Genomic DNA, 13,115 nt, shown 5'->3' on the forward strand with positions numbered 1-13,115 from the left:
AGCACCCTGACGAAAAAAAACTGAAGTGGGCAGGAGGCCTAAAAGCAGGGGGGGGGGGGGACGGACCGTATACGTGAACTGCATGCGTGATGTAGCAGCGGCCGTATAGAGGATGACACGACACATCCCGCCATAATTATCCTGAGAAAATCACTATCCAAAATCTTCTGGAGGGTCCGGCCCACGGATTGGTCACTTGAAAATCACTGGCACACAGTAACAAAAAACGCTCCTGGCCAGTCTTTCTCCAGGTCCCGATTAGACGTTGGCCTCATGAGCACGCAATTCTGAAAATCTCGTGTAAAACCGCGTCTGCAGGTTATATCAGACATTTAACGTCTCCGGGACGGAACTGCGCGCTGAAACAGCAACACGTGGGATCCAAGCACAGGCGCAGAAAGCGGGGGATATAGAGCCATAACACACAGACACGGAGCCGGCCGCACGTCACGCTGCTCCACCGCCTAGAATGGTGTAGAACATGATGTCATCACCAGCACCGCCCCCGTCACAGGTTAATATTCATATAGGGGGAGGGGCTGTCTGCTAGCAATGCACAGATATCAGGACTGGGGGGGTCTGCATTATTTCAGGGACACGGTCTGCTTTCTGCTGTATACTCGCTGCGCTGTGACCCTGGGGTGGAGCTGGTCACCGGTGTGATGAGATGAGGACCGAGAAGACGCAGGTGAGCAGCCCGAGCCCCACACAACACACCGACAGCTGCTTGGTCTGGGCACAGGAACGTATTAGACCTTGTTCACATCTCCGTTAGGATCCGTCGCAGATCCGTCCAAATCCAGCGCTGCACTCTCGTATACGGTAAAACCACAGACACCACGATGGAAACCATTAAATACAGCGGGTTCCCTGGGGCGCCAACGATGCAAAGGAACCGGCGTTCTGCTATTCTAACAGAACAGAAATACCAGCGCAGATGTGAACGAGGCCTCAGGGCGCAGTCACACACGGCAGGTTTGGTTGCAGAAATAACCTCATACAGACGAATGGAAGCGCAACATGCCGTGCCGCGTGACTGCAGCCGTACCGGGGGCCACATTCACCGTTGTGCAGCAGATAAAGCGTGAGCGCACCAGAAAACACTTCACCCGTCAGTAAAAAAAACATGGAGGCCACAAACCGCACATAGTAAATCATACAACACTCGTTTATTTAGAAAGATCAGGGAAGTTAATCTGCCGGATTCTGTAAACTTCTGGAGTTCCCGGGGAGCGGCGCTGCCCCCAAAAACACAGGAAGTTCAAGAACGGACTGAACAAATCATAACCCCCCCCCCCCAGGACAGCGCAGACGTCGCCGGTAATATTCAGGTCAGTCGGGAGCCGGGCGCTAACGTAACTACGCGCAGCGCAGGATCACAACCTCAGCTCCACTACATCTCCTGATGAGGCCAGTTCTACCACAGAAGCACATTACATCTCCTTATAACACAATCCCCTGCTTCAATAATCCGGAGTTTCATCACGCCTTATACTCTAGTCACATCCAGAGCTGCAGTCACAATTCTGCCTGAAGATAAAAATCTATTAGCTCAGCCAGACTACACTAGCCTGAAGTAGAAGGAAATCACATTTATTAGAGATCTATGACCACAGCAATGAACCTTAGCCAGGTATGATCTGTCTAGACACAACCACTGGAGGGCAGCAGAGAGCTGGAAAGCATGAGAGGCTCCAGGAAAACAGCAGAACGCAGCTCTGGATCTGACTGGAGTATAAGACTATGTTCACACGCTTAAAAAAAACCGTCTGAAAATACGGAGCTGTATTCAAGGGAAAGCCCCTGATTTTCAGCCTTTTTTAAGTAACTCGCGTTTGGACTGGTTATTTTCTATTGAGTCAATGAAAAACGGCTCCAAAAACGTCTTAAGTGACTTGCACTTTAAGAGTTTTTTTACGCAGCCGTTTTTAAAAACGGCAGTGTAAAAAACGCCCCGTGGGAACGGAACTCCGTTTTTACCATTGAAATCAATGGGCAGATGTTTGGAGGTGCGCAGCCCCCACATTTGTAGCCGTTTTTCGGGGCGATTACAGCCTGAAAATATCCTGTCTTATGGATTGTTCACACAGGCTATCAACAAGGAGCCACAGACCAGTAAAGGATCCGCAGCCGTTCCTCCAGCTTGTGACGATGTAAGCGCAGCGCTGACATTCTGGGGTTCCGGGCGACGTCTTTCCTGAAGCTGAATTCATGATTACAAAACTCTGACTTATATAAAAGAGCTACTAAAACATCCAGTCCAGGAGCTCCGAAGAAAAACCGCCATCAAAAACGGACCCGTCCCCTGCGGAGCCGATGTGGACGATGTCCAGGACTGCACCGTGATTAACCCCTTGATGGGGCGAGTGCAGCGTGTAATATGGCCGGCTGCTCCGTTACCATTTCCAGCTACGATACTTTGTAACAGATCCCAATGACACCCGAGGGGAATGTGTCAGTAGCTCCGTCTTATATAAGGCACCTAATTAGACTTTCCTCGCAGGTCAGAGACTGAGGGATGAAGTGGACACTCGGCGGCCCGTGGAGACATTTTGGCATCGCAGGTCCCGGGACCCGTAGTTTCCCTCCACCGTTCAGGGATCGTTACATGTAAAATCCATGATTACAAAAAGAAAACAAACGTCCCTAAAACATACAGAATGAGCGGGAGCGCAGCGAGCTCCGCCGCACCGTCCGGACATTTCATACCTCAACAGACGTTCATCGGCGCGATACGGACGCCGAGAGGATCAGAGCACAGGATAAAACACACTTCAGCTTTCAGCGCGGTTGTGACGCGGATCCTAAAACCCCGGACCCTCGAGCGTCACCTCCGCCCACAGCGGCCACAAAAGCTCCGTACGTCACCCGCACAAGTCCTGACATAACGGCCGCCCCGCGCTCTACATGAACCTCCGAGCACCCGCCGCGTCTCATCACTATGGACAACCCCCGACCGCGCCGAGACCGGAGACCACTGCTCCCACCTATCACGGCTTTGTTCTCTCGGGACAGCACAGGCATTTACTGTCCCTGTCCTGAGCGCCAGCAGCTCCCGTCCTCGCCCAGCACCACGACGGCCGCGCCGCGCTCTTCAATACTAGAAACTCATTTTCTCTGGTAAAATAATCTCTTTCAACTATTAAAAACTCGCTCATGCGCACGACACCTGAAGAGGAGGGGGAATCCTCATGGAGAACGTCTTGTGCAGCGAGAGGAGGCAGACATGCACTCAAAGATAACTCATGAGACGGGGGAGGGGGGACATGAGACCCGCTTCCCCCTAGAGACGGGACTAACATATCGTTATTGCTGGCGGTAACTTCCATAGAAGTGGCAGGCACCGGGCGCCCCCAGCTCTGCCCGCTCCCTGCCCACCCATATACTGCACATGCGCAAACTTTCCCTTGCGATAAGATCCGGGGCAGCCTGTGGCAATGCGCCAATCACAGTGGTCGGAACTACAGGGGTGGCGGAGGGGGGGTCACAGTGCACGGGGTTTAAGGTCACAGTGGGCGGAGCAAAAGGTCATCAAAGTGCAAGTAAATGAGGCGACTCCCTCTGCTCATGTCCATTGGTGTGACAGGCCGGTGAGGCCCATGGCGTCATTCTCCACGTATCTCTATCTGCACTGTTTGAAACCTTGTGAACCGTCCGGACCCAGCGGCTGCCGGATCACGTGATTAGATGGTCGGGTGTCCTCTGATTGGTTGATTCGGGCAGGCCTACAAGACAAGAAATTACATTCAGAACCAGGATAGAAGAGGCGCGGGGCACAGGAATCAAAAATAAGTCACCCGTCTACAGGGACAGGTCAGTGTATTGTCGGGGGAGGTGAGAAGCCGTCACCCGTCACCAGAATGAGGGGCTGCCTATCTCTTTGGCGAAGCCTGCAGGAGGGGCACCGCACTGAAGTGATCTACAGCCCCTCTGTTCTGGTGACAGGTGGGGGTCCAAGCACACAACCCTTCCTTCTCCTGGCACTAGCCAGAATAAGGGAGGGGGGGGGGGGATTGTGTGAGGACACTAGAGAAGAGTGTGTCTACCCCATATTTGCAACATAAATCAATGAGGTTGCTTTACCACATTGACCATGCTGCAATTCTGGGAACTACTCCCTCTAGTGGCCACATGGACATATTATAAATTAGAATCTAATTTATAATATTTCCTGGCTTGTGAAAAAATTAAAACAATGTGTAATCGCTCAAATACTAATTGTTTAACTGAAAAAAATAAAAAAATTCTAGCGACACCTTCCCTTTAAATGGGTTGTCCGCTATCGGACAACTGATGACCTATCCACCGGATAAGTCATCAGTATATGATCAGTGGGGGTCTGACACCCGGACCCTGCACCGATCAGCTGCTCCGGCTTCCTGCGTGCACCGAATGTCATTGCACAGTATAAAATGTACGAAGCCGGACGCAGGTGACGACTGCTGCAGAAATGCCGCTCTGCTCCCACTCGCTTGAAGTACTGCAGCTCGGCCGCTATTCTGTGACCGGAGCATCTGCTTTCAGAATGGACGTCCGCTACCCACAGGCAGCCGGAGTGGCTGATCGTTGTGGGGTCCGGGTGTCAGACCCCCCACAGATCATGTACTGATCAGTAGTCCGGTAGTGGACAACCCCTTTAAACACTCAATTAGCATTGTATACAAGACATTAACATCCGATCACTGCCCACCGTGGATTACTCGCCTGTCAATTGCCTTCTCTGGCTCCTCCTCCGGACTTGCGCTGCCGAGGATACGTTTCCTGGCTTCTGCGTACTCTGCCTCCCTCTGCGCCAAAGACTTCACAGGCACGGTCGGCCGGCTGCTGGCATGGGGGTTACTTGACAATCCGTTGCTCGTAGGCCTCTTAAGGATCCTGATCTGTGGCGGTGGACCAGCCGGAAGAGAGTCGTCTTGAATAACCACGGGCGTTTTGAGTGGAGACTTTGATTTGCTGCAGACAGAACAGATCAACCCTGAAAATCAGCAAATAACTGGCTCACGCCTCCGTCCTGCGCCCGCTGATGGCACGGAAAACACAACTAAAATTATAACAATGACCTGAGAATGGGGGTTATCCGGGTTGTTAAAGGACTTTCCTTAGGATCGGTCATCAATATTATAGAAGTGGCGGTGACCAGCTATCTGAAGAGGCCGCTGCTCTCGTACAAAGGCCACAACCTCCTCATTGATTTACATTTATTTCATTTTCGTTCCTACTTACACACATGACGGACGTAGCGGCTGTGCCGGATATAGCAGTGTTGTTCCATTCAAGTAAACAGGATAGTGACGCAAAACCGCGCACAACCTCCTAAGGAAAGTCCATCTATTCAAAAAGACACGGATAAAACCTCTAACAGCTCAAACAATCAGGCCAGGAGGTGGCTGCCAACATACACCTACCTCCCAACACTGCCCGCAGTGATAGACAATAGTGAGTGCAGCTCTGGAGTATAATACAGTATATAACTCAGGATAAGTACAGGATATGTAATGTAATGTATGTACACAGTGACTCCACCAGCAGAATAGTGAGTGCAGCTCTGGAGTATAATACATGATATAACTCAGGATAAGTACAGGATATGTAATGTAATGTATGTACACAGTGACTCCACCAGCAGAATAGTGAGTGCAGCTCTGGAGTATATTACAGCATGTAACTCAGGATCAGTACAGGATAAGTAATGTAATGTATGTACACAGTGACTCCACCAGCAGAATAGTGAGTGCAGCTCTGGAGTATAATACAGGATGTAACTCAGGATCAGTACAGGATAAGTAATGTAATGTATGTACACAGTGACTCCACCAGCAGAATAGTGAGTGCAGCTCCGGAGTATAATACAGGATGTAACTCAGGATCAGTACAGGATAAGTAATGTAATGTATGTACACAGTGACTCCACCAGCAGAATAGTGAGTGCAGCTCTGGAGTATAATACAGGAGGTAACTCAGGATCAGTACAGGATAAGTAATGTAATGTATGTACACAGTGACTCCACCAGCAGAATAGTGAGTGCAGCTCTGGAGTATAATACAGGAGGTAACTCAGGATCAGTACAGGATAAGTAATGTAATGTATGTACACAGTGACTCCACCAGCAGAATAGTGAGTGCAGCTCTGGACTATAATACAGGATGTAACTCAGGATCAGTACAGGATATGTAATGTATGTACACAGTGACTCCACCAGCAAAATAGTGAGTGCAGCTCTGGAGTATAATACAGGATGTAACTCAGGATCAGTACAGGATAAGTAATGTAATGTATGTACACAGTGACTCCACCAGCAGAATAGTGAGTGCAGCTCTGGAGTATAATACAGGATGTAACTCAGGATCAGTACAGGATAAGTAATGTATGTACACAGTGACTCCACCAGCAGAATAGTGAGTGCAGCTCTGGAGTATAATACAGGATGTAACTCAGGATCAGTACAGGATAAGTAATGTAATGTATGTACACAGTGACTCCACCAGCAGAATAGTGAGTGCAGCTCTGGAGTATAATACAGGAGGTAACTCAGGATCAGTACAGGATAAGTAATGTAATGTATGTACACAGTGACTCCACCAGCAGAATAGCGAGTGCAGCTCTGGACTATAATACAGGATGTAACTCAGGATCAGTACAGGATAAGTAATGTAATGTATGTACACAGTGACTCCACCAGCAGAATAGTGAGTGCAGCTCTGGGGTATGATACAGGATGTAACTCAGGATCAGTACAGGATAAGTAATGTATGTACACAGTGACTCCACCATCAGAATAGTGAGTGCAGCTCTGGAGTATAATACAGGATGTAACTCAGGATCAGTACAGGATAAGTAATGTATGTACACAGTGACTCCACCAGCAGAATAGTGAGTGCAGCTCTGGACTATAATACAGGATGTAACTCAGGATCAGTACAGGATATGTAATGTATCTACACAGTGACTCCACCAGCAGAATAGTGAGTGCAGCTCTGGGGTATAATACAGGATATAACTCAGGATCAGTACAGGATAAGTAATGTATGTACACAGTGACTCCACCAGAAGTATAGTGAGTGCAGCTCTGGAGTATAATACAGGATGTAACTCAGGATCAGTACAGGATAAGTAATGTAATGTATGTACACAGTGACTCCACCAGCAGTATAGTGAGTGCAGCTCTGGAGTATAATACAGGATGTAACTCAGGATCAGTACAGGATAAGTAATGTAATGTATGTACACAGCGACTCCACCAGCAGAATAGTGAGTGCAGCTCTGGAGTATAATACAGGATGTAACTCAGGATCAGTACAGGATAAGTAATGTAATGTATGTACACAGTGACTCCACCAGCAGAATAGTGAGTGCAGCTCTGCAGTATAATACAGGATATAACTCAGGATCAGTACAGGATAAGTAATGTAATGTATGTACACAGTGACTCCACCAGCAGTATAGTGAGTGCAGCTCTGGAGTATAATACAGGATGTAACTCGGGATCAGTACAGGATAAGTAATGTAATGTATGTACACAGTGACTCCACCAGCAGAATAGTGAGTGCAGCTCTGGAGTAGAATACAGGATATAACTCAGGATCAGTACAGGATAAGTAATGTAATGTATGTACACAGTGACTCCACCAGCAGAATAGTGAGTGCAGCTCTGGAGTATAATACAGGATATAACTCAGGATCAGTACAGGATAAGTAATGTATGTACACAGTGACTCCGCCAGCAGAATAGTGAGTGCAGCTCTGGAGTATAATACAGGATAAGTAATGTATAATGTAAAGTAGTGATTATGAGAGGGGGGGGGGGGGTCCTTCACTTCCCCAAAGATTCTTAAAGAGCACCATTCACCTCTGCTGACTTGTCAGTTTTAGTAAATACTCGTATTCCACATAAAACAATAATTCTGGAACGTATTTTCTTAAACTCTGCATTGTGCCATTGCTCCGTTATTCCTCCTAGAAATTTATGAACTGACACCTACTACCATTCCCTTTGTCAGATGTGTCCCTACAGTCTTCGGACGATACGACGCATATATTGTTATATTAGAGGGAACACAAGTAATTACTACATCAGACAGGTCAGGTGACTTCTCTTTACTACAGGAAGGAAAGTGCAGACGAGCGTGCAGCCGCAGTCCTTACCTCTCCCTCTGTGTGATCTGCAGCTTCTTCTCTAACCGTCGATCTATTTCCTGGAAAAGGAGAATATTGCAATAAGCTGACTCTGCGTTTCAGCGTGACAGCCGCTCACGTGTCTGACAACTCTGGAGGGGGATAAGCGTTGCAGATATAAAGCCCTCAACGCCACAGCCCGGAGTGTCTACGAGGAGAACGGTCTGGAGGTTTCGGCACTTCCGGTCACAAATCCGCCAGACACCACAGTCCGCCTCCCCCAGCCTGAAATGGCAGATACCAGGGAGCAATAGATTATATAAAGCTCATCAGATGGAGACGTCAGGCCGCGAGCCGTTACTATAAAGAAGCCGCGTCGTGTAACCGCTCATTATAGTCTGATGAATAAATCCTCATCACCCGTCAGAAGAGACCGGTCCCCGGGGAGTCAGACGGGCGAGGACTTGGGTGTCAGGACTTGGCAGCCGATCAGGATTTCAGTCGGTTTCCTCTTCCAAATAAAGTGTTCTATACGGGGAGGTATAAATAGGCACAGGGGTGGGGGGACACACACTATATATAGGCGGTGATACCGGCTGCTAATAATGAGCCCACCAAATATCCGCAGTCACGGCAGCGGACGAGAAGTTACCGGAAATAAACCGCGCGGCGAAAGACGAGGACCTGTAGTCAGTGAACACAAAACCTGGACTAGCTGTAAATACCAGGACATGGAGGGTGAGGGGTCCCCACTACTACAGAGGGGGGCCATCACATCATAGCAACAGGTCAGCCAGGGTCTGAGACCCCAAAGACTGCGATCAGCCGACCCCAAGGGATGAGCGGAACCACATGACCCGGAGATCAGCGGTAATGGACACCCGGGGGTCCTCACACGTCTACATTGTAGTTATGTAATTAGAGCAGCGCGGAGGTAGCGGCACCGGACACCTGCTGACCCCAAAGTACTAAACCGGGGGTCCACATCACACCCCCCCCAGACATAACAGGGGGCCGCTGATGTATGAGGGGGAGGGAGAAGTGTACATGGGGGAACAGAGAGTAAAGGAACCCCCAAAACAACAAGTACTGGGGGGAGGGGGTCCCCAAAACATGCAGGGAGGGGGAAAACTCCTGACAGGGGATGAGGGGGGGGGGTAGTCCCTGACATGGAGGGAGGTGTGAGGGGCCCCAAACAGGAAATGAGGGGGGGGCTCCTCTACATGTTACACCATCAGAGGCTCCGCACTCACACCACGTGCCGCAGCAGGAGAGCCCCCCGACACAGAGACTGAGGGAACCCGCCCCCCACCATGACAAGTGACGCCACCACGCGCCTCCTGTGGTCACCAACCCCCGACTGACCCTCAACCCCGCCAAACACCCACATTACCGGGTCACACCGGCTCTACCCCGCCCCGGACTCTTCTCACCCCGCTATCGGCCGCTTCTTCCCAGCTCTCCGCGACCTCATCTTCTTCCATCTTCCGCTCAGCCGCAGCCGGAAATCAGGCCAAGCACCGGTTTTTACTGCGCAAGCGCTGCACGAGAGCTAGCACGTAACCGTCACTGAGGGCGTAACCGACACGCTGCACGTGACCGGAAGACAAACATGTCACATGTTTAGAAAGCCTCCTCAGCGCCATGTTGTTACACCCAAAAGACACTGAAGCTATGTGTTATCAAAATACGGCTGAAAATACGGAGCTGTTATCAAGGGAAAACAGCTCCTGATTTCAGCCGTTTTTTAAGGAACTCGCGTTTATTTCGGCGTTGAATACGGCTATTTTTGGAGCTGTTTGGGTATGTTCACACGTACACGTCCGATACGCCTGAAATTACAGAGCTGTTTTCAGGAGAAAACAGCTCCGGAATTTCAGACGTAAAGGCAAGGGCAGGCGTTTTTCGCTGCGTCCATTACGGACGTAATTGGAGCTGTTTTTCTATGGTGCCAATGGAAAACGGCTCCAATTACGTCCCAAGAAGTGACAGGCACTTCTTTGACACGGGCGTCTTTTTTACGCGCCATCTTTTGACAGCGGCGCGTAAAAAAATGACCTTCGGCACAGAACATCGTAAGACCCATTCAAATGAATGGGCAGATGTTTGCCGGCGCATTGGAGCTGTATTTTCGGACGTAATTCAAGGTTAAAACGCCCAAATGACGTCCGTAAATAGGGTGTGTGAACCCAGCTGAAGTGTCCTGCACGTCTTTGATGCGGGTGTCTTTTGACAGCGACGCGTAACCTTACACCTTGTGGGAACAGAACATCATAAGACCCATTTCCAGCAATGGGCAGATGTTTGCAGACGTTTTGGAGCAGTTTTTTCAGGCGTAATTCGAGGCGTAAAACGCTCGAATTACGTCTGAAAATAGGTCGTGTGCACATACCCTTACGTCTCCAAACATCTGCCCATTGCTTACAATGGGATTTACGGTGTTCTGTTCCCACAAGGCTTAATTTTAAAATACGGCGCGTAAAAAGACGCCCGCAAAAAAGAAGTATATGTCACTTCTTGGGACATTTTTGTAGCCGTTTTCCATTGAAAAACAGCTCCAATAACGTCCGTAAAATACACCGCGAAAAACGCGAGTAGTTACAAAAACGTCTGAAAATCAGGAGCTGTTTTCGCTTGAAAACAGCTCCAGATTTTCAGCCGTATTTTACTAAGCGTGTGATACCAGAATATAACTACTATAATACTGCCCCCTATATACAAGAATATAACTACTATAATACTGCCCCCTATATACAAGAATATAACTACTATACTACTGCTCCCTATATACGAGAATATAACTACTATAATACTGCTCCTATATACAAGAATATAACTACTATAATACTGCTCCTATATACAAGAATATAACTACAATAATACTGCACCTATATACAAGAATATAACTACTATAATACTGCCCCTATATACAAGAATATAACTACTATAATACTGCTCCTATATACAAGAATATAACTACTATAATACTGCCCTTATATACAAGAATATAATTACTATAATACTGCTCCTATATACAAGAATATAACTACTATAATACTGCTAATATATACAAGAATATAACTACTATAATACTGCCCCCTATATACAAGAATATAACTACTATAATACTGCCCCCTATATACAAGAATATAACTACTATACTACTGCTCCCTATATACGAGAATATAACTACTATAATACTGCCCCTATATACAAGAATATAACTACTATAATACTGCTCCTATATACAAGAATATAACGACTATAATACTGCTCCTATATACAAGAATATAACTACTATAATACTGCCCCTATATACAAGAATATAACTACTATAATACTGCCCCTATATACAAGAATATAACTACTATAATACTGCTCCTATATACAAGAATATAACTACTATAATACTGGCCCCTATATACAAGAATATAACTACTATAATACTACCCCTATATACAAGAATATAACTACTATAATACTGCCCCTATATACAAGAATATAACTACTATAATACTGCTCCTATATACAAGAATATAACTACTATAATACTGCCCCCTGTATGCAAGAATATAACTACTATAATACTGCTCCTATATACAAGAATATAACTACTATAATACTGCCCCCTATATACAAGAATATAACTACTATAATACTGCCCCCTATATATACAAGAATATAACTACTATAATACTGCCCCCTATATACAAGAATATAACTACTATAATACTGCCCCCTATATACAAGAATATAACTACTATAATACTGCTCCTATATACAAGAATATAACTACTATAATACTGGCCCCTATATACAAGAATATAACTACTATAATACTACCCCTATATACAAGAATATAACTACTATAATACTGCCCCCTATATACAAGAATATAACTACTATAATACTGCCCCCTATATATACAAGAATATAACTACTATAATACTGCCCCCTATATACAAGAATATAACTACTATAATACTGCCCCCTATATACAAGAATATAACTACTATAATACTGCTCCTATATACAAGAATATAACTACTATAATACTGGCCCCTATATACAAGAATATAACTACTATAATACTACCCCTATATACAAGAATATAACTACTATAATACTACCCCTATATACAAGAATATAACTACTATAATACTGCCCCTATATACAAGAATATAACTACTATAATACTGCTCCTATATACAAGAATATAACTACTATAATACTGCCCCCTGTATGCAAGAATATAACTACTATAATACTGCTCCTATATACAAGAATATAACTACTATAATACTGCCCCCTATATACAAGAATATAACTACTATAATACTGCCCCCTATATATACAAGAATATAACTACTATAATACTGCCCCCTATATACAAGAATATAACTACTATAATACTGCCCCCTATATACAAGAATATAACTACTATAATACTGCCTCCTATATACAAGAATATAACTACTATAATACTGCTCCTATATACAAGAATATAACTACTATAATACTGCCCCTATATACAAGAATATAACTACTATAATACTGCTCCTATATACAAGAATATAACTACTATAATACTGCCCCCTATATACAAGAATATAACTACTATAATACTGCCCCCTATATACAAGAATATAACTACTATAATACTGCCTCCTATATACAAGAATATAACTACTATAATACTGCTCCTATATACAAGAATATAACTACTATAATACTGCCCCTATATACAAGAATATAACTACTATAATACACTCCTATATACAAGAATATAACTACTATAATACTGCCTCCTATATACAAGAATATAACTACTATAATACTGCCCCCTATATACAAGAATATAACTACTATAATACTGCCCCCTATATACAAGAATATAACTACTATAATACTGCCCCCTATATACAAGAATATAACTACTATAATACTGCTCCCTATATACAAGAATATAACTACTATAATACTGCCTCCTAAATACAAGAAT

At 45.7% G+C, this 13,115-nt stretch overlaps 1 protein-coding gene across 3 annotated transcripts; it reads right to left on the reverse strand.

Moving 5' to 3' along the window:
• Positions 1-1,145: 1,145 nt before the first annotated feature.
• SZRD1 (SUZ RNA binding domain containing 1) lies at positions 1,146-9,671 on the reverse strand. Of its 3 annotated transcripts, XM_075840568.1 has the most exons (5): positions 9,547-9,671; positions 8,144-8,193; positions 5,224-5,328; positions 4,705-4,953; positions 1,146-3,725 (listed from the first exon to the last, which is right to left on the reverse strand). In XM_075840568.1, exons 1-5 carry the CDS (start codon positions 9,595-9,597, stop codon positions 3,623-3,625), a joined length of 558 nt encoding a protein of 185 aa, XP_075696683.1. In that variant the 5' UTR covers positions 9,598-9,671; the 3' UTR covers positions 1,146-3,622. The 3 variants fall into 3 exon arrangements, with proteins under 3 accessions (XP_075696683.1, XP_075696684.1, XP_075696685.1); XM_075840569.1 differs by lacking the exon at positions 5,224-5,328; XM_075840570.1 differs by lacking the exons at positions 5,224-5,328; positions 8,144-8,193.
• Positions 9,672-13,115: the final 3,444 nt, after the last annotated feature.

Source organism: Rhinoderma darwinii, chromosome 10 (genome assembly GCF_050947455.1).
Source record: "Rhinoderma darwinii isolate aRhiDar2 chromosome 10, aRhiDar2.hap1, whole genome shotgun sequence".
Lineage (NCBI taxonomy): Eukaryota > Metazoa > Chordata > Amphibia > Anura > Rhinodermatidae > Rhinoderma > Rhinoderma darwinii.